This window comes from Kogia breviceps, chromosome 3, assembly GCF_026419965.1.
Source record: "Kogia breviceps isolate mKogBre1 chromosome 3, mKogBre1 haplotype 1, whole genome shotgun sequence".
In the NCBI taxonomy this organism is placed as follows: Eukaryota; Metazoa; Chordata; class Mammalia; order Artiodactyla; family Physeteridae; genus Kogia; species Kogia breviceps.
The window spans coordinates 159,464,119-159,491,377 of NC_081312.1; the positions used below are offsets into that span (position 1 = coordinate 159,464,119).

Consider the following 27,259-nt stretch of genomic DNA (forward strand, 5'->3'; position numbering starts at 1 on the left):
GTGGCCACACCGTTAGGGGAGATTATGGTGGGGAGTGTCCCAGTGCCCCAGCCCCTTCACCTTCTCCTCAGTGCACTCCAGAGGGCACGTGCGGAGCCGGCTGCAGCCCCCGGCCCCTCCTCCGTGGGGTTTCGCAGGTCTTGGGGGCCATCTCCTTCCGCATGATCTCACCCGCGGCCTGGGAGGGGGAGGGGTTGCCCTCCCGCACAGGGCGGTGAGGATGGACCGACCTAGAGTTTGATTTTCAGAAATGCTGCGTTGCCATATCTGGAATCGTGTAGGTGGACGTTACACAACTGATTGGAAATGTCTAGTCCATACAAGCATTCGGTGAGACCCCGGCAGGCAGAGCAAAGGGCGGGGGCAAAAGCTCCAGGCGGAGCTTGTTAGGGCGAGGCGCAGGCAGGTAAGTCAGCCAAGGTCAGGGGCACGGAGAGACGAAGAGCCAGAGTCACAGACGCCACGGGGTAGAAGAGAGGGTCTTGAAGAAGACGGGAAGCAGAGAAAATGATGACTGACAAAGGGCCTGCGGCTGAGGGCCCAGGTCAGGGGAAGGCTGGCAGGTCGGGCGGGTCGCGGCCCGGGCCGGGGGTGGGGTCGCGAGCGCGGACTCCGGCCCGCAGGGAGACGGGCCCCTTCTCTGCAGACGATACGGCCTCAACGGCGTTTATTTAATAAGATTTATCGCGCTCACAAATGGAGAGGCGGCGTGAGTGCGCAAAGCGCAGACCCTCGCGCCTCCCTACCTTACGTTCACCCCGCCAGCGGCCGCGACGCACGGCCCCCAGACTCCCCGATCCTGAGAGCCCAGAGCCCCTGGCCTCCTGAGATCCTGAGTCCCCCAGGCCCTTCGAGACCCCAGACTCCCCGAGGCCTCCGGAGCCTTCCGAGCCCCTCTGACCACACCGACAACCCAAGGCTCCCGAGACCCCTGACCCGGGCCAGGAGGGGGTCGCGGCCGGGCCCTGGAGCCAGTGACCGTCGGGAGGAGCACAGACCCCCCAGGGAGGCCTCTCAGGACCCTCTCCTTTACGGGGCAGGGACTGAACCTCAAAACCGCTTCCTGGGCTTCCCTGGTGGCGCAGCGGTTGAGAGTCCGCCTGCCGAGGCAGGGGACGTGGGTTCGTTCCCCGGTCCGGGAAGATCCCACATGCCGCGGAGCGGCTAGGCCCGTGAGCCATGGCTGCTGAGCCTGCGTGTCCGGAGCCTGTGCTCCGCAACGGGAGAGGCCACAGCAGTGAGAGGCCCGCGTACCACTAAAAACAAAACAAAACAAAAAAACCTCTCTTCCTCCCGCCCTCCGCACGCCCTCTGCCCTACTCCCGGCCCCGTGACCCCTCCTCCGACCGGGCGGGGGCGCTTTGCAACGCCGAGGCCGTGCGTTGGGGGGGGGGGGGGGGTGTGGAATGGGGAAATGCACGGAGCTCCCGGAAGTGACGCGCAGCTAGCGGAAGTCCCGTTCACCTCGGCGGAAGTTCCTCCTACCCGCCGGCCCTCCCCGCTCCTTCCCGGCAGAAGTCTGGGCAGCCGTTCCTCGTGGCTGATCGCAGGCATGGCGCACTACAACTTCAAGAAGATCACGGTGGTGCCGTCTGCCAAGGTAGGCGGCCCCGAGGGCCCTTCCGCCCACACTTTTCTCTGCCGGGTCGCGGGAATCGAGGGTCCGGTTTGTAACGCTGGGCTGAGAGGGGTCGCCTCCTCCGCCAGGCCCCCGTCTTAGACCATGTTCTCTCCAGATCAGGGCCCCCGGGTTAGGGGTCTCTCCAGAGGGTGGGGAGTCCTTCCTCAGAGATTAGGGCTGCCCGTGGTTAGGATCTCTCCTCAGATGTTAGGGTCCTCCCCAGAGAAGAGGGAGAGTCAGGGCAAACTTCATGAAGTAGGTAGGTTTTGAACTGTCCCCAAAGGGTTCGTGGATTCTGCCAGGTGGAAGAGGGGTCGCGGTCAGAGACCAGACCGCGGCGTCCCTCCCGGAGCTAACAGTGTTGCCGGCACCTGTCTTCTTGGCTAGTTTGCACTGGGGAATTCATGCAGAAGTCTTTTATGCCTTAGTCACCTTACCTTAGGAAATTGTATATAGTGGGTTTTAGTTTTATCTGTTATTTTATGTACTTTCCAAGCCACAGATACCAAACTGAAACAGTAGAACTGTTTCTCATTAAAAAAATTTTTATTTCTAATTTATGCTTGAGTTGTCTGGCTACTTACGTTTCAGAGGTTTTTAGGTATTTGGAAATTAGGATAACGTGAAGAAAGCGTAGGATAAAATTTATTTCTGCAGCCATTTGCTGAGTGTTTCTTAAAGGCCAGGAACTATAAAGATGAGCAAGTTTTGTATTGAAGATTTAATTAGAAAATGTGTTTGTAGTTTAAAATATATCATATTGTTAAATATTAGTCTTTTAAGATGGTTTCAAATAAGTGGGTGAAAGTAGACGTTTTTGGTGTAACTGTGTCTTACTTTATTTAATTGCAGGACTTTATTGACTTGACATTGTCGAAGACTCAACGAAAGACTCCGACAGTTATCCATAAACATTATCAAATCCATCGCATTAGACATTTTTATATGAGGAAAGTCAAATTTACTCAGCAGAATTACCATGACAGACTCTCACAGATTCTGACGGATTTCCCCAAATTGGATGTAAGTGATTCTGGGAAACATAAATGATTATGTAAATATGAGCCTTCAGACAGGGTTAAACGAGGTCTGTCTAGAGATAATGAAGGAAAGAGGAAATAATTGACCTGTCGAAGTTGACTCTGAGAGTTAGTGGCAAAACTGGGAATAGAGTACAGGTGTTTTGATTCCTTAGTATCTTTTTCCCCCCAGTCAAACTCCATCTACAAGGGCCCAGAGCATGCCTCGCTCGGGCTTTTTCTGTAACCTCTAGGCTTGTAGGGGCCAACCTGAGCTCTGAAAGCTGTGGACTGAATTCAGAAGCCCGAGCTTCTGGCGACTTGTGTGCTTCCTCTCCTCCCTCTTTCCAAGGCTCCCTTTCCTGTGGCCTCAAGTTGGGCCAGTGGCTTGAGGCCCAGCAGTGTTTGTGATGTTGCTTCATCAGCTAACGACCGTCTGTGTACTTTCTTCACGGGCAAGAAACAGTCTCGTGGGGAGCCGCCTTCAGCATTGAGCCCCCAAAGTTGAGCTCTGCAGTGTAGAGCAGTTTGCTTGTGTGTTTAGCTGTAGGACGCAAGAGAGGACACTGCCTGTGGAGTCCCTGTGTGGGGCAATGCGGTTGCAGGGTTGTTGAGGAGGTGATGGATGTGGGATCCGCAGTACAGCATGAGAGCCTAAATGTGCCACTGCCCTACAACAGTCCCTGAAGGTGGGTTAAGGCAGTGAGAAGAGATTGGTTTATGTGACAGAAATTGCTGTTACAAAATTCTGGGACTTGATAGGTGTTCAGTGACTACTGGCTGGCTGAGGGTGTAGTTTCTTGGGAAAGTGCGGGTACTTTAGGAAGTACCTGGGGATAAAGAAGGCAGTAAGTAAGAATGAGATGAAGACACCGGGAAATACTTGATGTGAGCAAACAGAAAATACTTTGATCTAATCAACACCAGATTTTTGTTCTTTGTAAAAAAAAAAAAAAAAAATTATCTTTTTTATCCTTGGTATCATTTTTTAAAAAAATATACATTAGGGATTCAAATTTATGAATATTCTATTCATGTTGGCTTTTTTTTTTCAAACTAAAGTTATCTGAGAACAATTTTCGAGTAAAAGGTTGGAGTAGATTATCATTCATTAAACAATTGCTGTGTCTGTTCAGCAGTCATTTTTAAAGCCCCTATCTTGTCTAGTGGGGGGAAGAGATAGTAAACGTGAAAACGTGTGTCATATGGGTATGGAGATGAGGGAGGGCCACTAGCTGAGCCCTGAAGGAAGCGAGAGCCGTGGGTTACCTGGGGAATGAGCACTGAGGCACAGAAACAGCAAGTGCAAAGGCCCCGGGCTCCAGAGTGTGGTGTCTTCAAGGAACAGGAACGTCCAGGAGGCGGGCTAGAGAGGGTGTGGGTGGGGTGAGGGGACTTGTGTAGCGGCCTTTGCAGTGGAGCCTGGGACTGGCCTTGCTGGCCTTGCTCTGACTGACTTTCGAAGTAGGACTGGTCTGTGGGGGTAAGAGCACTAGGTGGGGAGCACCTCCAGAGCTGAAGAGCTGAGAAGCGTCTGCCAAGAAGAGGAGCAGAGATGGATGGATTGTGGGTTCAAGGGAGTTTTAAAACTTTAAATGTTTTGGGACAATAATAGCGTAAGGTTGATGGGACAGGGAAGAATTTCTCCAGCTCAGTTCTTGAGTGGTGAGGGGCGGGCTCTGGTGCTCACATTGAGATGGGCCTGGTTGCCCTGCTGACTCCATTTTTCTCTGTGAACTAAACAGTCACTGAACAGGAGAGAGGACTGGGGAGAAGATCCTGGGGGGGTGAGGAAGAGTAAGAGGTGTGGTGTGTTCTCCTAGGAAATTATTCTTCAAGTGTTATTCATATATTGGGAGGAGAAACTGCTGGAACAAAATGACCACTTTGTTTTTCTTGTTATAGGATATTCATCCATTTTATGCTGATTTGATGAACATTCTGTATGACAAGGATCATTACAAGTTGGCTCTAGGACAAATAAATATTGCCAAAAATTTAGTGGACAAGTAAGGTATTTTCTTAATATAGTATCTTTTAAGTTACTGTTAAAAGAGAGAAAACTCTTACACATTTCTTTTTATGTCTTTCAGTGTTGCTAAAGATTATGTGCGGCTTATGAAATATGGTGATTCTCTCTACCGCTGCAAGCAGCTGAAACGTGCGGCCCTTGGGCGAATGTGTACTATTATCAAAAGACAGAAGCAGAGTTTGGAATATTTGGAACAAGGTACTTGTTATGCATCAGCAAAAACAGGTTTTAGTGCATTCTGTTAACGTACTTGATCCTTGTCGAGAAGTTATTTTTAAAATGTTTATTTTTGTTTTATTTTAGGGATGAGAGGATCAAATTATTTTTCTCAGCCTAGCCTGTAAGAAATTCTAACAGGTTAGATATTACTGAAAAAGCAGCTAGCACTTAACATGCTTACACATTAGTAGCACTATTAAGAAAGTTTATGTTTTTCAAGTTTAATAGGTAAGGCATGTACGTTATAAATCATGGAGAGGTAATAAAACATATAAAAATAAAGTGACCCATAGTTTTACCTGTTACTGACAATATATGGTGCATTTCTTTGTAAAACATGTTAGCATCAAACTGCTACTCCAGTTTTGTTACCTGGTAGTTTTTTTCAGTAGGATGATTTCTTAATTAATGTAGTAGGACCTTTTTTTTTTTTTAAAATAAGATGTTGGGGGTAGGAGTTTATTAATTAATTAATTAATTTTTGCTGTGTTGGCCCTTCGTTTCTGTGCGAGGGCTTTCTCTAGTTGTGGCAAACGGGGGCCACTCTTCATCACCGTGCGTGGGCCTCTCACTATCGCGGCCTCTCTTGTTCCGGAGCACAGGCTCCAGACGCGCAGGCTCAGTAGTTGTGGCTCACGGGCCTAGTTGCTCTGCGGCATGTGGGATCCTCCCAGACCAGGGCTCGAACCCTTATCCCCTGCATTAGCAGGCAGATTCTCAACCACTGCGCTCCCAGGGAAGCCCCAGTAAGACTTTTATTGAAACAATTTTTTGCCTTTTTGCATGCATATATTTTTACATTTCAAGTGTTTTTAACTGATTTGGTTTTGGACCCCCCCACCTCTCCCACCATCTTGCAAATAATTTGTGACAAGATTGTAACACTGGGCTGCTTTAACAGTGCTTCCAGTGAGCCGTCAGGTCACCAGGGTGGCCCACTGGTGTTGCTGGAGCAGACAAGACCCCTGAGAGTTTCTCATTACGTGGAAGTAGCCTGCTACCCAGCTAGGAAGTGATGGCACACACACTTGCTTGAAAATGCTCCTTCAAACATCATCTCTCTTACTCAGTTGTCTGGGTTGTGTGGTTTGGGCCCCATCTTGTACCTGTTGGATAGGAATCCATGCTGTCGGGCCTGGGAGCAGTATTCCTGGTACAGCCTGGATGCCTCGTGCCTCCGCAGCTGGTCCCTTCTCCGTTCATTCGTATTCTCTCTGTCACTTACATGATAAATGTTGGAGTGAGGGTAATGTCACCGTAGTCCTGGAGTGCGCAGCTAAGTTGAGCAGATCTTCAGCTTTGAGTTTCTTAAGTTTTTGTATGAAATTAAGCACGTTTACCGTAAACTTCTCACAGTGCGTCAGCATCTGTCCCGTCTGCCGACCATTGACCCGAATACAAGGACCCTGCTTCTGTGTGGGTACCCGAATGTCGGCAAGTCCAGCTTCATCAATAAGGTTGGTCCGCCTGACGGTGCGGTGACCAAGGACCTGACTGCGTGGGGTGAGGGCGGCTACAGTCAGTCCTCTAGTTGGCACTGCCCTGGGCCCAGAACATTGTTCCTCCCATCCTTGAGGATCGACCCTGAATCTGGATGGATATTGCAGTTATGGGGACCATTTTATTTTTGAGTTTTGTGTGTGTCCTACAAGGGACATTTAAATACGTTTCTGTTAACACATGGACATGCGTGTCCCGGGAACGGTAGTGCCAGGGAGTCACTGTTGACCATGCAGACTGTGCCTGCTGAACTGGCCTTCCCAGGCTCTAGAGGTGTTTCTCAGGTGATGTCACCTGGATTGCTGTGTCAACTTGCATGTAAACTATTTGGTTTGTGTAGTGGGAAGTGGTTTCTCTTTACTTAGTTTATTATCAGAGCTAAAGGAACTGTTTAAGTAACACAGCACCTTAGCTGAGCTCAGGGACCTGAATGGAGTAGAAACAGTGTTTAAAGTGTCAGCTCACAACCAGCAACAGCCCAGGTGCCAAAAAAAAATGGTTACATGTGTGGCTCTTTGCTACTAAGAACACTCCTGCAGATTTGTAGGTTTTTGTTTTGTCCACAAGTGGCACTGACACAGTGACAGCTGAGCTCTGCAGTGTCTCAGCCGACCTCTCCAGGGCTTGTGAGCCAGGCCTTGGGGGTAAGACGGGCCGCTTAATTAACTAACATTAAACAACAACAGAAAATTCAGTCCTCAGTCTCGTGACCACATTTCAGGAGTTCAGGGACACCGTGTGGGTCGCGGGCCGGTGTGAGGTGCAGGTGTAGAGCGTTCCTGTCATCACAGGAAGTTCTGTTGGGCATCGCTGGGGCCAGGATGGGTGAGAGGAGGAGCTGGTTGGTGTCCTGCAGGTGCTGGGCCTTCCTTGCTCCCTGATGCCTGATTCATACTCTGCCTCTGCGGCCCGGGTCCTGAGGAAGAGGAGCCCATCCGCCTGCTGAGGTGCTGGCTCCTGTCAGAGTTGAATCATGTGAGGTTGAATCTCGTGGGGGTTTTTTTGTTTTTTTCCTACCCCAGCAGTTAGTCTCGATAACACGTAGGTGCCGCGTTTACTCTGTTGCAGAGGATACACAGTACAGGACTTGTGGTTTGTTCCAGGTGACGAGAGCAGATGTGGACGTCCAGCCCTATGCCTTTACCACCAAGTCTCTGTTTGTTGGGCACATGGATTACAAGTATCTACGCTGGCAGGTGAGAGCCGTCTAAGCTGGGACAGTCGTGGCCTTGTTCCTGGAGTTTGATTCTGGAGATTCCCACAGACTAGTTAGTGTCTGCCCACGTCCCAGTGCATGCAGGGTCACAGGGAAGGCTGGGGGGTCACTGGGAATGATCCCATGGACAAGCTCTGGCAAGCTCAGGGGACGCGGCAGCTCCCAGCAAGCCTTCTGTGCTTGGCTGATGGTGGTGCTTCTGATGGGCCGGTCATCAGAAACCATTTACAAGCGTGACGCAGCCTGTTTCCATAGTCGAATTTAATGTTATGAGAGGTGATGTCATTCCTAGCACATGGGAGCAGTTATCCCAGTGTTTCTGTGTTGTCGTCACTAATGGAAAGAGGGGTCCTTCTCAGGGTCGTTGGCAAGTTCGTTCTTCAATGAGCTCTGCAGCCCCCTACCCCGTTTTTCATACTTAATTTGTCCTTTTCCCCCGCTGCCTTGTTTCTTTACCGTGGTCAGTTGGGAGCTCTGCTTTTTCTTTACCAGCTTTGTCAGAGCTGGTCTGGGTTTGTGAGCGCCCTCGGCCTGTGCTGGGCAAGCAGCTTGTGCAGACGTGGGCTCTGGAGTAACGAGTCTGGTCTTAGGTGGTGGATACTCCGGGGATCCTGGACCACCCTCTGGAGGATCGCAACACCATTGAGATGCAGGCCATCACTGCTCTGGCTCACCTGCGAGCTGCGGTTCTCTACGTGATGGATTTGTCTGAGCAGTGTGGGCACGGACTCGGGGAGCAGCTGGAGCTCTTCCAGAACATCAGGCCACTCTTTGTCAACAAGGTGAGTGTGGGGACCAAGGTTTTAGTTTGTAACCTGCAGTGTGAAGGTAATAATTTCGTTATTTTTCTTTCTTATTCTAGCCTCTTATCGTTGTAGCAAACAAATGTGACGTGAAGAGAATAGCTGAACTTTCTGAGGACGATCAGGTAAATCACCTTGATGTTTTCAATATTTCCTACTAATTCTGAATCTTGTCTTACACAATCAGAGTTGAAAAGGAATGTTAGCGATGCTAGTCTGGTTTTTGTTTTGCAGCTGAGATAATATCCTCACTGATTGAGTTGACGTGACCTTATGAAAGCCCATTGATGGCAAACAGACCATGAGGTTTCCTGGTTCCTACTCTCTCAGAGGCTGTGGGGCTTGCCATGTGTGTGGTCGGTATAGCAGCCTTCAGGAGACTGCTTGTTCGGAAGGGGCTGCCTCTTATTGGGGCCTTAAAACGAGCAAAGCACCTCAAGGTTGGCCTCAGCTCCTTGGGCCTGGGCTGCCGGCTGCTCTGGAGCAGCAACTGCAGCGAAGTGTCTAGTGGGAGGCGTTTCTTGGGTGTTACTGGAGTACCTGCTGCACAGATTCTGTGAGGAGATGTTGGGGACTGAGTGAGGGAGGGAAAAGGAGTGTCTGCAGACCTTCCAGAACCGTGACCCTGTCATGTCTGTTGTGATTTTCCAAGTGGCAGGTAATGTCATTAGCCCTAGGTTTTCAAGCTGTTTGACCCTGCATCCGTCCCCAGGAGGCATCTCTCAGGACAAATTCTTAGAGAAGCTCTGCGCTGGTCCAGTGGTTCTGTCTCGTGGCCCCACCAGCAGTGTTGGCATTGCTTTTCAGTGGTAATGCGTCGTAAGTCAGGGCACACCCTGGGCCTCCTCAGTCAGACTCCGGGAGGCCCAGCAGCCAGGTTTGCAAGGCCCTGTTTGGTGTGAGAGGCACTGCACTTGTCTGGCCTGAGCAGAGGGTCTCTAGGGGGGCTGTGCTCTTATCTCTGGCTCTCTCTGGTGCTGTTAGGACACTTAATCCTTGGTGAGAACATGGTGTGTTTAAATAGCCATTCTGGTGTCCCTGGGCACTGCCGTGTACTCTCTATGTTACTGATGATGTAAACGCTGATGTCAGAGAATTCTCTTTTCTTTGAAAGGATCAGATACTTATTGGGTGATCTCAGTTTTTCAGGCTAAGAGCACTGGAATCTGGAGGAGAGGGCAGGTCAGGAGTGATCGTTGTGCCAGAAGCTCAGCCCTTGGGGGTTAGACGTGCCCAAGTCCTGCCCCCACTGCCAGCTCTGATGGAGCTTCAGTGGTGGGAACAGTTGCATCGCTGGGTTGGGAAGCAGGGTTGCAGGTGCTGTGAACACTGGTCAGCGCCGCGTGGGGGCCTGCCCTGTGTCGGTCGGTGACTGATGTCTCTGGAGCTGCAGTGCAGATTCTGCCCTGTCTTGCACGAGGCACATGCTCGCAGGTGCGGTGTCTTATGCGGGTCATGCTGGTAGGTGGTATGATTAGTTTTTCCAGGGAGCGGGGGGAGCAGAACTCATTCCTGAGAAGCTTGACTGTCATAAATTGGCCACCTGTGTCTGAGTGTTGTCACATGGTCAGGCCGGCAGCAAGGTGTCGGGTGGCGTTGGTGGAGGCGCAAATGAAGTCCCTTGTCCTGGGGTCTTGGTGGTTCCCTCGTAGCTGGATTCATACATGTTGCTGTATTGTTTTCTAAGGAATTATCTTAGGCTGTGGAGGCCACGTATTTTATAAAAAATAACGTTCAGAATATTCTCTATGAAAATCTGTATCTTAATTTTCTCAAAATTCTCTTCAGAAGGGTAGGTCTCACAGAATGTTCCAGAGAGCCTCTGGTTTGCTTGCTCTAGTCTGATTTGATCCTCCCTGTAACGTATATTTTCTTTTCTTTAAAAAAAAAAAATTTATTTATTTATTTTTGGCTGCGTTGGGTCTTCATTGCTAAGCGCGGGCTTTCTCTAGTTGCGGTGAGTTGCCCGGGGCTACTCTTCATTGCGGTGCATGGGCTTCCGTTGCAGTGGCTTCTCTTGTCGCGGAGCACGGGCTCTAGATGCGCAGGCTTCAGTAGTTATAGCACGCGGGCCCAGTAGTTATGGCTTGCGGGCTCTAGAGCACAGGCTCAGTAGTTGTGGTGCACGGGCTTAGTTGGTCTGCAGCATGTGGGATCTTCCTGGACCAGGGCTTGAACCCGTGTCCCCTGCATTGGCAGGTGGATTCTTAACCACTGCGCCACCAGGGAAGCCCCTGTATTTTCTTAATCACAGCTGAATATAGGGAAAAATAAATAGCTGTTTTGGGGAGATGTCCTTCAAAAGAGTTAAAAAACCACAGGTGTGTTAATTATAATTAGCATTTATAGCACCCATTTGAGGAGAAGTAAGATTTGTTCATGGGGAACTGGGGATAAATGCAGCTCTCATTTGTCCTTTGTATTCCCAGAAAATATTTCTAGATCTGCAGGCTGAAGGATTTTCTGTGGTGGAGACCAGCACCCTGACGGAGGAAGGGGTTATTAAAGTGAAGACAGAGGTCAGTGCTTCCTCACAAGCAGGGTTGATCCCTTTCCTTGACAGGAATGTTTCTCTCTGGGTGTTAACAACTCTGAGTGCTAGTAGCTCCGCCTGAGAGATGAATCCCGGGGCCCCCACCCGCCCAGTGAACATGGGGGGATGTGAAGAGACGCTCACACTCCCAGCACAGGTCATTTTCACTTAGTCCTGCTGCCTCAGGTTTCTTCCTCAGGCTGGGCCTGACCCTGACCCGGGAAGGAAGAGAGAGGTCCCCTCCGCACCCGGCCCACCCTCCCCTGTCCCGGAGCGTGAGGTCTGCCCCAGGGCAGTTACGTGGAACTTGGGGGTCCCAGCACTCAGCCATCAGATGCTACCTCTGAGGGAAAAGTGTAGCAGGTTCCAAACCTGGGGACCGTCCTCTGGTTATGGGGGCTCTGGTTCTTGGTTCCTTCCAGAAGGCAACAATGAGGCTGTGCCGGGTGCCCTGTGACCTGGTGCCATATTTTCTCACCTTCTTAGGCTTGTGACAGGCTTTTGGCTCATCGAGTTGAAACTAAAATGAAAGGAAATAAAGTGAACGAGGTGCTGAACAGACTGCATTTGGCTGTTCCCAGCAGAAGAGATGACAAGGTAAAGCTGCCTGCGGAGTCCCTTGAGGCAGGGTGTTGCATGGCTGGTGGGGACCCACACGCCTGCCTCCCTGGTAGTGGATTTCCTGGGTGTTCTCGCATCTTTCTCAGAATGAAAGTTATGCCATGTATGTCAGGAAGAATTGAAGCAGTGAGAGGAAGAGTATGAAGAGCCAGGTTAAACCTGCTCCCCCACCAGAGGCTGTTACTGTAACTCTCAGCTTGTCTATTTGTCCAGAAACATTTTGTCATATAAGCTTTTTTAAAAAAACTTTAAACACGGGAATATATTTTCTTTCAAATTTTTCATTTTCTTGCTATTAAAAACTAGTGCTCAAGGGTACGTTTTCATACATAGGTTTCTGTTTTTAATTGCAAATATGCCTGTAGAGTGAATTTTAAGGCATGGCATCGAAAATGTCATTGTCCTCCAACAACGCGTTGCACGTTTATACTCCTGAAGGTTTGAGAATGTACACTTCCTGTTGTGTCAGTGTGACGGACTAAAGATGCTTCCACTGTTGTGATGTGTTTCTTTTTTCTTCTTTTCTTTCTTTTTTTTTTTTTTTTTTTTGCTGTGCTGCACAGCTTGCGGGATCTAGTTCCCCAACCAGCGATTGAACCCAGGACCATGTCAGTGAAAGCCCAGAATCCGAACCACTAGGCCACCTGGGAATTCCCACTTTTTATTTATTTTAATGTTTCTTATGTATTTATTCATTCAACATTAATTTTTGGCAGCTAGTCTAGGCATTAACAATACAGGTAAAGATCACTGTTAGTGACATTGTTAATGATTATTATCATATTTTTTTCTCAAAAAGTTATACCAGTTTTCAGTATTTTTCATTACCACACTTTTTTTCCCCAAAATAAAGTGGAAATTACATTATAAGAAGTGATATTTCTACACTGTAGTTTCAGGCAGCCACACTCAGTGATTATTCAACATGATTGTTTTCAGTTAGTGAACATCATGTGGAACAGGATGTGTATCTTGGTATTGACATACTTATTTGCTTTTTCACTTCTTTAGGTTATCTCTTACTGATTTGTAATTTTTATATTAAGGAAATCAGACTCTTGTATATTCTGTAGATTTGTTTTCTTTTTGTCAAAGGTATTTTTTCTTCTGTATTCTGATGGTTCAATTTTTAAAATTTTACCTTTCTTTTAATAGAAGTCTTCATTTAGTTGTGATTTTATCTTGTTCATGGCAAAAGCAGGTGGTGGTCTTCACCCAGCTCATCGTTTATCTCAGGACTGATGGCTGGATGATGTGTCTTCCCATCTTATTCCCTTCTGTGCTTGGGCTTATGTTTGAATTTCTCCTGTTCATTGATCTGCTTTATTTCTCCTGTATTGCTTTCTTCATTCATAATTTTTCTTGATTCTCTTACCGTTTATTTTTTCTAAATAAACTTTAGAATTGGCTTATGGAGCCTTCCCAGCTTCCTTGCCCAGACTGGCCCTGCACCTTCCCCTCTCCCCCAGATTGTCTTGGTTTTCAGTTGGTCTGGGTGTGGTTTTGTGTTTCCCTTGCAGATGGAGAATTTGCTTGTAGTTTTTCATCTTTGTGTTTTGATTTAGCAAGGCATTTCATGTAGGTATTTCCACTCATGTCTTCTCAGGAGCGGCCCCCATTCATCCCTGAAGGAGTCGTGGCACGCAGAAAGAGAATGGAGCTCGGGGAGCCGAAGAGGAGGCGGGTAGGTGACGGGAGCGCCCATGGGCCTGTGCTAGAGAGCATGTGCAGGGCAGGGCTTTGGAACATAAACCCTCTGGGGCCTGGACACCCTCCTGGGTGGAGGTGCCAGGTCCACCAGTGGCAGAAACAGCTTTCCCACCAGAAATGAGCGCTGAGCCTCAGGTGCTGAAAGGATTGGCTCTTCAGTTGGAGAAGGGGTGATTCTACAGGGAAGGGAGGGGGCCCAGCAGTTCTGGATCTGAAGGTCAAATAGCGCTGATGAAAACTGTGTTTTCATTGCAGGAACGGGACATTGAGCTGGAAATGGGAGATGATTATATTCTGGATCTTCAAAGTAAGGGCTCAAATGTGATAGTTTTTTTCAGATGCCAGTTGTGTGAAAAATGTGAAAGTGCATTAATGGGAGCAAGTCTTCCAGCATTTTGTTAATTTAATTTCTTGAAGGCGAGAGGTTGCATACTGCCAGGACTCTGAGATTTTTTTCCTTCCAGGTAGTTTTCTGTGAGTGATCATTTCTGTAGCTTTCCTAGCATATAAGTGTTGGACCAGGCTGATATTGCTGATAATCTGTTGTTCATGCCTTTGGCCACTTGATCCTGAGGTACTGATGGGTCTTAGGATGTACTTGGAGCAATCCTTTGGTCGAGCATGTTACCTTGCTTAACTAGTGTTGAACACAAGTGCTCTGTTGTCTTCACAGGTGTAGGACTTGGCGTAAGTGGTAGCTCGTTTGGGGCACACGGTAGCTGATGTTAAAAACAACTATAAACTTTTTGTTCTTTGACCTTTAGAGTACTGGGATATAATGAATTCATCCGAGAAACATGATAAGATACCTGAAATCTGGGAAGGCCATAACATAGCCGACTATATTGATCCTGACATCATGCAGGTTTGTGTCACTAGTTAAATTATGTGACTTTTATTCCTCTTTAACACAACCACCGAAAGACACGCACACAACTTTCCACTCACCTCTGTCCGTGGCCCTCGTTCCTTCTATGCCCACCAAGACCCCGGGGGCCCTGCCTCCTGGGGCCCTGCACATGCAGCACCATGTCCCTGCACCGGGTGCTGGTGCAGACTCTCCCCTTCCTCCCTGACCTCCCGCCTGAGCTCCTTGTGCTGGTCTCAGGGGCGGCCTCACTTCATAAGGGAGTCCCTGGGGTGTGGACGCCCTGGTCGTCACCCCATGTGGGCCCCTCTGGCTGCAGGTGCTCCTCGCTCGCTGCCCGACCCCTTGTCTTACCCAAGTTCTGCCCCGGCACACGCAGCTGCCTCCTGTTTCAGTCCTCTCCTTGTTTGCTGTTTCTTTTTTTTTTTTTTTTTTTTTGTGGTATGCGGGCTTCTCACTGTTGTGGCCTCTCCCGTTGCGGGGCACAGGCTCCGGATGCGCAGGCTCAGCGGCCATGGCTCACGGGCCCAGCTGCTCCGCGGCATGTGGGATCTTCCCGGACCGGGGCACGAACCCGTATCCCCTGCATCGTCAGGCGGATTCTCAACCACTGCGCCACCAGGGAAGCCCGTTGTTTCTTAACATATGAGTGTCCACAGGAAACAAAAACTTCTTAGACCCTGTGTTCTCCTTTAGTTGCTATACTTTCTCTTCTGAGTCAAGTTTTTTATTTTTAATGTGTTAAAAAGTGTATAGTTAAGTAGCATTTAGTACCTTCATGGTGTTGTGCAACCACCACTTCTGTGTAGTTCCAGAACCTTTTCATCATCCCCAAAGTAACTCCCAGTACTCGATAAATAATCACTTCCTAGTCTCCCCTCCCCCTAGCCTCAGGCAACCACAAATTTCTTTTCTGTCTCTCTAGATTTGCTTGTTTTATATATTTTATATAAATGGAGTCTTACAATATGTTGATCTTACTCCACTTAGCATAATATTTTCAAGGTTCGCCCATGTTGTAGCATGTGTCAGAGCTTTCATTCCTTTTTATTGCTTAGTGATATTCTATTTTATATGTGTAGCACATTTTGTTTATCCATTCATCTGTTGATGGACATAGGGTTGTTTCCACCGTTTGGGTATTGTGATTAGTGCTACTATGAACATTGATGGATAAGTACTGAGTGCCTGTTTTCAACACTTCTGGGCAGATTCCTAGGAGTAGAGTTGCTGGGTCATAAGATAATTTTATGTTTCACTTTTTGAGGAACTGCCAGCCAAGTTTTTAAAAAAATATTTTATAAATATTTGCAACGTATGTTCCTTGTTTCCTTTGTTATTCACTCCTCAGTTCTCAAATAGCATCCTTAATTTATATTTCATGTCTTAATCTCTTCAGTTGTGCCTCTTGCTTTGTCTCTTACTCTGTGGTATCCCGTTTCCATAGTCTGGGCTCAGATGGCCTGACTTGGCCTTCCTGTCCAGCCTCCCTCCCTATGCCTTTTCATGCTAGTACTGATGGGGGTACCTCTGACTCGGGTTCCTGTCAAGGTTTATTCGTTATATGTATTTAAAAATTTTATTAACTGTATGGCCAACGAGCTTGTGTTTGGGACGGCTTTGGGATGGATACACGGGCTGTCATGGTCCAAGGCCAGTTCAGATTGATGTTCTCAGTTCTTCAAGAATGGAGGGTCTTTCATGTATCTGCTGGGAGCGAGGGGAACATTTTACATGTTTTAACCTCAGAGTTGGGATTGGTTGTTTCTAAAGAAGTGGCACAGAATAGTCTGTGGCTGTCAGCTTAGTCTTTGTGCTCATCTCCACATGGAGCCTATTTGTGGGGAGGTGAGCCCTGGCACAGAGGGCGAGGCCCACGTGAGTCTGGACCCGGGTGTTCATCATACCCCGAAAGGCTTAGGGGAAACCTGGTTTCTATAAAGATTGTTACACTTGTTTATGAGTTTTTCATTGTTGGCTTTGTTTAATTATGACTTTTTAAAAAGAAATTGGAAGAGTTAGAAAAAGAAGAAGAGCTAAGAACAGCTGCTGGAGTGTATGACAGTGAATCTGAAACTGAAGATGAAGAAATGGCAGAAATCCAACAGCTGGCAAAACAGATTAGGGAAAAAAAGAAGTTGAAGATTCTGCAGTCCAGAGAGAAGGACACACAGGGACCCAGGATGCCTCGGACAGCCAAGAAGGCAAGTGTCGTGTCGTGTCCAAGAGTGTCACCTATTTCTTTGTGTATTGGAGTCTTGTATGGTCCATGCTAAACATGCATCACTTTGTTTTGTTGGTATAAGTTGACTTTTGAGGTTGAGTGGGTGTTGATCTTTCATATTCTGAGTATTATACCCCTTCTTGTTGACTTTCACTGTTGGATTCAACCCCTTTGTAGCTGTACAAATGAAGGTTGTGAGTTACACATAAATATGTAGAGGTAAAGTCGTCAATTAACACATTCTTAATTCTTTAATTCTTTATTAGGAGTCATCTTTTACAATTTACAGAAAAACTAACCCAATCTAACTTGGGGCCAAAGGTGATTTAACTGGGCCCTGTGATGGGTTAGGATGGGGAAGTTCACACTGAGGCACAAGTGGATCAGATGGTGTCGGGGTCCTTCCAGTTCTCAGGTCCATCTTCTTGGCATCTTCCTCCTGCTCCGTGCTCTTGTCTGGAGGCACAGCTCCCCAGGGAAAGAGGATGGTGTGCGGGGCAGTTAGAGTGAGATGCGACAGGAGGGAAAATGTCGGATGCTAGGCACCTCTCCATGGAGGATATCCATGTGTTCGAAATACTGTTTCTGTGTGGTGGCGAATGACTGTCTTTCGACAGACGTGGCCATGGCTGTATCCGCCCCATCGTGGGGCTCCGTGTGCTTGGGAGGAGATGCTGGCCTCTGGGGTCTGCATGTGGGAATCCCCAGGGAGCTGAGCGGAATCCAGGGGGCAACACGTACGTCGTCCTGCTTAGAAAAATTGCCCAGAAAATGTTAATTTTCATGTTATTTAATGAGTTGTTCAAAAACATACACATGAGCCCAAGTAAAAGAATTTCTAAAATAAGTGTATCATGGATCATGGTAGAAGGTACCGTTTCCCTTGAAATATTTTTTTAAACATTTTATCAAACTAATTTTGCTTAAAACAATGTCTGTTTCTGCCTTCAGGTTCAGCGGAAGGTTTTGGAGGACGAGATGCGCAGTCTCGGTGTCGACATGGACAACAAAGACAATGTGAGTGTAGACGGCCTCAGAGCCATGGGTGGGGTGGAGCCGTCCTGGGCATGAGGGCAGGAGCGGGTTACAGAGGAGTTAGCACTTCCAGGGTTTGTGCTGAGAATTATGTTGTTTTGTGCAGTTTTTAGTACTTGAGCTGCAATTTTGATTTTGGTGACTGATGTCTTCACGTAGAGCTTCAGTTTAGACACCAGGTAAACGTGAGGTAGTCTTGAGTTTCTTGGCGTGAGAGGAACGTAGGCTGTAAATAGCTCAAAGCTGTTCCTCGGAGCCCAGAGGTTAGAAGGCATTTCAGATACCTTTTTCAGGATCCCAGTTTTTCTTGCTTGATGAATTACTCTGGAGAATGCACATCTTTGTGTGAAAGAACGTCTTCATGTTCTGGATTGTTTTATCAAAACAGATTCCAAGAAATGGAATTACCGAAACAAAGGATGACATTGTGTTAGACTAATTCGGATTTTGATCAGCAGTGTGTGAGGTATCCTGCTCACATGGGGTGTTATTTTAATGTTCTCTTATGGCTTCTGACTTTGGATTGTTTATCAGGTGCTGGGCTCTAGGGTGCCTGCCTCTCACATTGTGTCATCTTATTTGAAAACAGTAACACGAGGGGGCGCCACGGGCCGAGTGCCAAGCTGCTGGCTTGCAGAGCTGGATCTCAGCACCCACAAGGCTGAGCTTTCAGGCGGCTATCACTGTGTTCAGGTGGATGATCCCGGAAGGGGGGCATGAAGGAGAGACAGCTCTTTACATAAACTGTGCTGCTAATGTGGCTGAACAGGCAGCTCTAAGTAAAGTTTTTTATATGGAGTTAAAATCAGCTCTGTAACTTAAAGCAGCTGTGGAAGTGAAAAAGAGTATTTGGACTTCCCTGGTAACACAGTGGTTAAGAATCCACCTGCCAATGCAGGGGACACAGGTTCGAGCTCTGGTCGGGGAAGATGCCTCATGCCGCGGAGCAGCTTAGCCCGTGCGCCACAACTACTGAGCCTGCGCTCTAGAGCCTGCGCGCCACAACAACTGACCCTGTGTGCCACAACATCTGAAGCCCACGTGCCCAGAGCCCGTGCTCCACAATAAGAAAAGCCACCATAATGAAAAGCCCGTGCACCACAACGAAGAGTAGCCCCCTCTCATGGCAACTAGAGAAAGCCCGTGTGCAGCAACAAAGACCCAATGCAGCCAAAAAAAAAGTGTTTGACCAGTAATTAATGTGAAGTTAACTGTGTATTTTAAATGTATTTAACTTATTTGACAATTGTTCTAACAAACCCTGCACGTGCCTTCTCCCCTCGTTGGAATAATTTCATGTTTGTCACTAAGGCTGGGACACTGAGACACTGAAGATTGCTTTCTGTGTGTTTCAGGCCCATTATGTGGTCCAGGCCAGAAGGTCTCGGAGCGTCACAAGGAAAAGGAAGCGGGAAGACTCTGTCCCACCCACGTCTGTGGCCCAGATTCGCAGTTGCTCTCGGGCCCCACGTGATGTCTCTGGTCTCCGGGACGTCAAGGTTAGTCCTTGTAAGGTGTAATTAATAAAATGATAGCTTCTACTGTTGATCACATGAGAGCTCAGGGCACACACTTGGATCTGCAAGAACTGCGGAGTGGGGATGGGGGAGTGGGCGTTGGCTGTGTGCTGTACCCCGAGAGGCAGGCTTGGGCCTGGCACAGTCGGGTGTCCCTGGACCTTTGCCCTCAGTGCATGTGTTCCTTGTTGGGGTGGACAGAGCTGGGTATAGTAAGAGCACCACTGCCTGAGCCTCTGTCCTAGCTGCTCAGGGCTGTGCTAGGAAACAGTCCTGCTCAGAACCTGGACATGGGGCCTTTACCCTCCACAGGCCCATGTGGGGAGCCAGCTCAGAGAGAGCTGTTTGGGAGTCTTTTGGGAAAGACACTTTGTATACCGTCTCTTTTGCTGAAACTTCTTTTTTTAAATAAACACAAAAATGATTAGATTTAGCATTTTGAAAATTCAGATGGGAAAAGTTTGTGTATAAACTTACAAGCAGTCTCCCTTTTGGGAGCCCAAGTTTCCCATTCCACCATGCCGTCTCCATCTGGTAGTCTGGATTTAACACCAGCATTGACACTTGTCAGTCAGATGTGAGTAGTTTCATGGGCCGGAATCTCAGTGTCCCGTGTGTCTGAGAGGAAGTCCAGGTCTGAGTGTATCTGGTCCCTGTAGGTCCGAGACTTGTCTGGGTAGTTTCCATCTTGCAGATACTGGTTGAGCTCCTGCAGGTACTGTCGTGGATCCACGGGCACATGGTGTGAGTGAGACTCACCAGGGTTTCCCTTCACAGCACAGACCTGGACCGTTCTGACAGAGTGTTAACAGGTAATGGAAATTTGCTTGGAAATTAGGTTTTCCACAGCTGATGTGTTTTTCTTCTCCTTTATAGATGGTGAAGAAAGCCAAGACCATGATGAAGAACGCTCAGAAGAAGATGAATCGCTTGGGGAGGAAAGGGGAGGCAGACAGACATGTGTTTGACATGAAACCCAAGCACCTGCTCTCAGGAAAGAGGAAAGCTGGTAAAAAGGACAGGAGATAGTGTCCATCGCAGCTGAAGCGCTTTGGCTCGACTTCTTCTTGGTTTGGTTTCACAGAATTGGAGTCGTGATCTGTAAACTGAACGTGACAGTGGAATAACTCAAGCACTTGTTGCTTTGCTGAAAGCTGTGGTTACCCGATAACTGTCCAGGTGTGGGGGATTTTTGTTGCTGCATAATACAGATATTTTAAGCAGGCAGTGGTTTCTCATTTATGGAGTTTTGTTTGCTTCAGACTTGCAGGGCTGGAAGGATATATTTATGTGACTATGTTGTTTTTGATGGAGAAAAATCTTACTCTCTTGTGCAACAGGGAACTTTGGTTTCACTGCTTGTGTAGAGTCCTTAGCTGGTGAAAACTTACAGATGTCAGGACGCCAGAACTAAGTTGTCTTCTAGTCCTTTTGTACAATGTACTGTTATAGTCTGTCTTCAACTATTTTATCCAAAATAAACTTCCAAAAGAAAGCAGTTTTATTTAGTTGTTTTTGTTTTTGTTTTTTTTAGTTACAAATCACTGTCAGTTTGGGCAGATGAAAAGGGAAAAGAAAGTAAATGGCAATTCTTTTTTGTTTTCAAAGTGAAAAATACTTTTTAGTGGAACAGAATGTTGCCTAAGTTACTACAGTTAAATGTAGTCATCTGCTGCTTGTGTCCACTGCTGAAAATTAATTTTGAGTAGAAATCATTGTGAGGTACATGCCCAGTAAAACGTAGGAAATTAACATTTTAGAATATTAAGTGCTTAAAATGTCACTTCTCGACCACAAAACTGCCGTGGCCACCGCTTTGTGTGCAGTTTTAAGCATCCCCTCTGCTGACTCACGGCATTTCTAAGTGCACCTGTGTGAGAGTCTTCCATTGTCATGCAGTGTCATTCAAGGTGTGTTTGAAAGTTGCATTACATCTTGGGGATCCAAAGTAAAATTTTCATTTGTTTATGCTGAGAAAGATTATGTAAAGAGAAACCCGTTGAGTGTCAGGTGAGAGGGAGTAGGAAGCACCAGAGTCCCTCTCCTCCCAGGTTACAGTGGCTCTGGCAGAATCTCTGCTGTAACTATTGAATATTTGGGACTCCAGCGTCTTTAAAGGCTCACCTCTTCCAGGGAAAGGCTCCACGGTAAACCAGTTTGTCAGTTTTAGCCCCTGTGGCTTAGCAATTGCCTGACCTCTCACCCCAAACCCTGTGGCAGTCACTGTACCTGTGTTTCTGGAGGTGCTTGTGGGATTCAGATTGGGTCCTAAGGTCCTTGTTCTCCAAATATTAGGATTTTGTTTTGATTGACAGTTGCTGCTCCTGATGGCAGAGGTTTAGACAGAGATGGATCCCCATCAGCTGAATTTGAAGGGTCAGTGCCTGTTTCTTTTTCCCTTGCATTTTTCCTTTTTTACCCCTTTGGAGAGCTAGAGATGTGAGGATTAGGACTTAAGAAAGCACTGCAGAAAGTCAGCATGTCTGTGTCCAGGGAAAGACACACAGAAAGGAAGTGAGAGACATGAAGACCTCGGGTGGTGCAGATACCCAACAACAACTAAAAATTCACGTACAAAGAAATAGGAAAGTGTGGTCCATTAAAGGAAAAAACAAACTGTCCCTCAGGAAGACATGACAGACTTACTAGACACTGCCTTAAAGATGCTCAAGGAGCTAAAGGAAGACGTGGACAAAGTCAGAAAAAACAATGAACAAACCAGGAATATCAATAAAGAGAATAAAGTTTTATAGACAGCTCCCTCTGCTCTGTACCTGTTGTCAGTGGTTTGCCCAGCATCTAACATTCTAAGATGCCATGGCCCATATGGCAACCACTAGCCACTGTAGCTACCCAGTAACTGGTTACATGTGTCTTTTAGCCTAAAAGTTCTTACTAAAGAAATAGAAACAATATAAAAATGCATTTTGAAGCTCTATGTCATTTATCACTTAAGCTACCATAGGCAGGTTGACCTATTACTTTATTGAAGTTTTAACAAACTAGACAACAGTATCAAAATGTGGTAATTTAGTTTTGTTTTTATTTTTCAATAAAGTTACTATTAGCTACACAGTCTTGCCTGAAATTAACTGTTCAGGGTTAACAAATGGATTTTTCTATTGAATTTATAAAACATTTAGCTTTGTAAGAAACAAATTTTTATCTTTTTCTTCATTACTTATTAATACACAGCATTCAAAGATAATAAAGCTGTCTTAAGATTTCAAATCTGAGAAGTCTATGACAAGAGTTTAAAGAAGTACATTAGTCAAAGTGTACTTTAAATATTAATACATATTCCATAACCCAAATCTATTTAATATGAATGTTAGCCTTTCTTTTTGATAATTTCCCCCTACAACACGGCCTGACTCAGCAGAACAGTGGTTCTCAACTGTGGGTGACGCTGTCCTCGAGGAGACATTTGGCATCTGGTGTCACTGGGCTGTCATGGGGGGAGGGGTGCCAACAGCATTTTTGAATGTAGAACCTGGGGATGCTGCTAAATCCTACAACACAAAGGATGAGCCCCCAAAAGAATTATCCAACCCAAACAAACATCAGCAGTGCCAAGGTTAAAATACCCTGTTGTAGAGTATGACCCAACTGACCCAAGTTCCATTTTACAAATAGCCTGTATGTTCCCAGTGACTCTGAAAACCACAGACTTTGCTAATCAGCAACGATTATTTAAATGACTTAACCTAGCCAATGTCATTACCAAAAACAATGTTTGACTTTAAGTATCAAAATGCTTCAGAATGATTAAAACACAAAATTAACAATGACAGAAATCAGCACATATATACCATTGAATTCCCTTGAACCTGTTCTATATTAATCTCAATCTGAAAAGTTAATTTGAACTGTTTTGAAGTAGATAAACAAATAGTTTCCATTGCACATTCTTCTGGACTATGATAAAAATTTAAAGATACATCAAGCACCTAGCAAACAGCAAAGTTCTCTACAAGTCTTCTGAAAATGTTTATCACAATATATAAAAAAATGAAGAACTTCACTTATTCAAATTTGTCATAACCATCTGCTTAGATAGATTAAATTTATTAGCTCTTTTTTATAATAATCTCATTTTTTACAAATTGCAGTTAACATATATGGGTTGTATGACACAAATCAAGAATTCTTTTCCACACAAATTCTGGTTGTAAAGTATCAATATTTCCAATGAGAGTTCTAACAGGGAACCAGGTTTTTAAAAAATTCATCTTAAGTTTTCTAAGTAGAGAAATTCCTTATTACTTTAGTAATCATTCACCTCCACATCTACATTCTGTGTATTTTCTCATGGTCAACAAACTGATTCAAATAATTTAAGTTATCCCACCACCTAAAGAGAAAAGTCTCTGCAATAATTTGAAACCACGGAGTTATCTTAATTTCACCATGGGCCGCCTTTTCCAGAAGTTCTTCTAGTTCTTCCTTTGATACGTAACAATAGCTTTTAATCTCATTGGGATCTGGATTCAAGGTCACGTTCTTCTTCACAAACAAAATGTAATCAATTTCATGTTCTCCCCAGATACCATCAGATTGAGCCTTGTAATGAATTCGTGTTAGATAATTAATTTCTTCTGGAGGAACCTAGCACAAAAAAACAAAAACCTCCAAAATATCAACAATAAAGTAATCTAAATCAACCCACTACATTTCAGTAATATCTTGAACAACAGAACTAGTTTTAGAATGACAACTTTTGAAACATTAGTCTCCTATTAATATATGGAAATAGTAATATATGGAAATAGTATTAAATATTAAATAGTTTCAAGTGTCTGACAGTTTTCCCATAGGACCAAAAATAGAAGTAGATTTGAAAAATCCTGTATTAAAAAAAGAAAAGCAGTCACTTTAACTAGAAGTGTGCCATTCTGCCTCACATCTTAGTATTAACTTATGGGAGAAAAAAATTTACCATTTTAACTAAATGAGAAATTATTCGTGTATTATTAAAAGGGGACAATTCCAGGGAAAAAAAGATTATTTCAATTCACCCAATCAGATCTGTAGTTCACAAGAAAATATTCACCTCTGATCTGATCAACTATAAAACACAGGGCTTCCCTGGTGGCGCAGTGGTTGAGAGTCCACCTGCCGATACAGGGGGCACGGGTTCGTGCCCTGGTCTGGGAGGATCTCACATGCCGCGGAGCAGCTGGGCCCGTGAGCCATGGCCACTGAGCCTGCGCATCCGGAGCCTGTGCTCCGCAATGGGAGAGGCCACAACAGTGAGAAGCCCGCGGACCGCAAAAAAACAAAACAAAAAAACCCAAAAAAACCAGTCAACTTTATAAACTGGTTAACAGATCAATCCATTTTGGTACTGAGTTAAATATCGACAAGTATTATGAAATCAAAATTTAACCATTATCCAATGGGCTTTCTTGGCCTAAAAAAGCAAGAGATTACAAAGCAGAAGGCTATACCTAAATTTAGTGTTTTACTAAAAATTGTTTCAGTGTATTCTGGATTTCAGCTAGTATGGCTGCTTACCTCTTCCATGGGAATTCCCAATTCAGCCTTTAAACGCCTCTGTGCTGCTCGCCTTACTCCAATTGCATTGCTTTCTTCAAGCTCTCGTGGATTATTTAAGGGATGACTACAGCAAGTATTAGTAAAACAACCTGGAACATGTTAATATAGATGTACATGAACTTTTCTTCAAGCAGGTCTGAAAGATTAAGAAAACTTTAAATTTTAAAAGTAACAGAAAAGCAAAATGATTCTTGAGGATTTCTAAATTTGTTATAATGAGCTATCAGCAACCATTTTGTGACACTTGTGTAGATAAGTTTTTATGAACACTTTCTTAACCAAAGCGATCATAACATGTATTAGATACAATTTAGAAAGTTATATATAAACCTACACATACCTAGCAATTTTTATCCTTTATTAGGATAAACCTTACGTCTTATTAGGTTGCAACCACCGTATATGTTTTTTGTATGAAGAATATAAAACTAAGTCATTCACAAGATTTCTTTTTTGACCTTGGCTATCAGAAGTTCCACGTGACAAAATCAAACTAAATACAGTCGCCAACGAAACACTACACAAAGCACACTAACCTGGAAAGGTAATTTTAGCTTCTGATCTCTGCTGCAGCAGGAGCTTATTTTCAGTGTTGAATAAGAAAACACTAAAAGCTCGATGCAATAATCCTGAAAGCAAAAGAAATACGATGAATTGAGTTTTAAGAGGCCAGTTACTTGCCTGTCGCTTTGGGGTCCGAAGGCAGCGGGGCTCCCGCCCGGGGACCCGGCCTGCCCGCCGCCCCCGCGGGCACCTCTCTCGATGTTCTCGTTCAGATGGCAGTTCTTCTTGGTCTCCGCCCCGATCCTCCGGTCGTTCTCGTCGATGAGGATGCACATCTCCGCCAAGAGCTGCACCTGTCGCTCGTCCAGCTCGTCAGTGCTCACCTCGGGCATCGCGGCCCAGCCTGCGCGCCGACCCGGGGACCTGGCGGGGGAGGTGGGGACCCGGGGGTTGGAGGCTAAGCCCGCTACCCCGCGCCCCTCCCTCCGCCCACCCCGCCACCTCCCCCGCGCCGTCCTCCCGGCCTGCGCCCACCCAGCCCGGCGGTGACCCTACGCGCTTCTCGCGCCACATAGACCTCCGCCCTCTGGCTTCTCCCGAGAACAGTTAAGAGGAAAAAGCACCCTGAGCTCACAGGACGCGACTAACAGGCAGTGCCTCGCCTCAGCGCCGAGCCCGACGCCGAGCCCGGAACTCCAGCCTGCCTCCCCTCGGAGACTCAGCCTCCTTACCTCACAAGCAGACCAGCCGCGGGACGACACTCCGCTGCGTTTGTCTCCTGCAGGCCTAGCTCCCAAGCACAGGGCCCGCCCCCGGCCCGAGCCCCGCCTCCCAACGCCGCGCGCCCAATCGCCTGCGCCCGCGCCAGAGGGCGCCACATTGCCGCTGGCCAATGGAGCGCCGGCTGCGCCTCACGTCACGGTCGCGCGGTGGCGCCACTCCCGGAGCGCGAGAGTCTCCTCCCAGGGCCGTGAGCCGCAGAGCCGCCCCCAGGCCGAAGCGCAGGTGCTTTCGGGGTCCTCCCTGTGCCGCTGAGTCGGGGGCTCCTCGACTGCAGAGCTACCTGACGGAGTGAGCTAGGAGAGAAGGGGCCCGGGAGAGCGGCCGCCCACCAGTCACGCCCTGGCCGAGCCAGCCAATCGAGGCGCCCGAGGCCCTGCGCTGGTGACGTGCTGATGTCAGGCGTCCCTGCACGCTCGGGCTCTGAGGCATAGGGAGGCGCCTGCTCGCGGCCTTTCTGTGCACTAAATTGAGATCGGTCGGTAAAAGTGTAGCGACTTAAAATTGTGAATAAAAGGAATTAGAAAACTTGTCCTCTACAATTCGGAGTTGCTGGCAAACCGCCAGAAACTAAGGGAGAGAGAGAGAGAGAGACCTGAGACAAATTTCTGTTGTTTAAGCCTAGTTTGTGTTATACTGTTACAACAGCCCTAGCAAACGAATGCGCTGTGGAAAATGTGGACTTTTATGTGGACCTGGATTTTAAAACAATCTTTGCTCCATTGCATACTAGCTTTCTGATTTTTGACAAGTATTTTTTTAACATCTTTATTGGAGTATAATTGCTTTACAATGGTGTTAGTTTCCGCTTTATAACAGTGAATCAGCTCTACGTATACATATATCCCCATATCTTCTCCTTCTTGCGTCTCCCTCCCAGCCTCCCTATCCCACCACTCTAGGTGGTTACAAAGCACCGAGCTGGTCCCCCTGTGCTATGCAGCTGCTTCCCACTAGCTATCTATTTTACATTTGGTAGTGTATATATGTCCATGCCACTCTCTCACTTCATCCCAGCTTACCCTTCCCCCTCCCTGTGTCCTCAAGTCCATTCTCTACGGCTGTGTCTTTATTCCTGTTCTGCCCCTAGGTTCTTCAGAACCTTTTTTTTTTTTTTAATTCCATATATATGTGTTAGCAAACATTTGTTTTTCTCTTTCTGACTTTTCACTCTGTATGACAGACTCTAGGTCCATCCATCTCACTACAAATAACTCAATTTCGTTTCTGTTTATGGCTGAGTAATATTCCATTGTATATATGTGCTACATCTTTATCCATTCATCTGTTGATGGACACTTAGGTTGCTTTTGACAAGTAATTTTAACATTCTTACCCTTAATTAGAATTCAATTTAGAATTTTTTTTTAAATTGAAGTATAGTGTTAATTTCTGGTGTAGAGCAGTGATTCAGTTATACATGTAGTTTTCCAATTCTTTTACAGTATAGGTTTACAAGATATTGAATATAGTTCCCTGTGCTTTACAGTAAATCCTT

General features: G+C 46.5%; 2 protein-coding genes across 3 annotated transcripts; one reads left to right on the forward strand and one right to left on the reverse strand.

Annotated features, from left to right (window-relative positions):
* Positions 1 to 1,066: 1,066 nt before the first annotated feature.
* Positions 1,067 to 20,416, forward strand: GTPBP4 (GTP binding protein 4). The gene is made up of 17 exons (XM_059056811.2): positions 1,067 to 1,600; positions 2,474 to 2,644; positions 4,546 to 4,649; positions 4,734 to 4,870; positions 6,248 to 6,348; positions 7,495 to 7,587; positions 8,198 to 8,389; positions 8,470 to 8,535; positions 10,840 to 10,929; positions 11,430 to 11,540; positions 13,171 to 13,248; positions 13,530 to 13,581; positions 14,039 to 14,139; positions 16,149 to 16,346; positions 17,318 to 17,383; positions 18,757 to 18,900; positions 19,795 to 20,416. Exons 1-17 carry the CDS (start codon positions 1,415 to 1,417, stop codon positions 19,945 to 19,947), a joined length of 2,043 nt encoding a protein of 680 aa, XP_058912794.2. The 5' UTR covers positions 1,067 to 1,414; the 3' UTR covers positions 19,948 to 20,416.
* A 1,525-nt stretch (positions 20,417 to 21,941) lies between these two features.
* Positions 21,942 to 26,232, reverse strand: IDI1 (isopentenyl-diphosphate delta isomerase 1). 2 transcript variants are annotated; one of them, XM_059056812.2, is made up of 5 exons: positions 25,713 to 26,232; positions 25,232 to 25,404; positions 25,014 to 25,106; positions 24,436 to 24,566; positions 21,942 to 23,526 (listed from the first exon to the last, which is right to left on the reverse strand). In XM_059056812.2, exons 1-5 carry the CDS (start codon positions 25,859 to 25,861, stop codon positions 23,209 to 23,211), a joined length of 864 nt encoding a protein of 287 aa, XP_058912795.1. In that variant the 5' UTR covers positions 25,862 to 26,232; the 3' UTR covers positions 21,942 to 23,208. The 2 variants fall into 2 exon arrangements, with proteins under 2 accessions (XP_058912795.1, XP_066886273.1); XM_067030172.1 differs by having other exon boundaries at positions 24,436 to 24,613; positions 25,713 to 26,083.
* Positions 26,233 to 27,259: the final 1,027 nt, after the last annotated feature.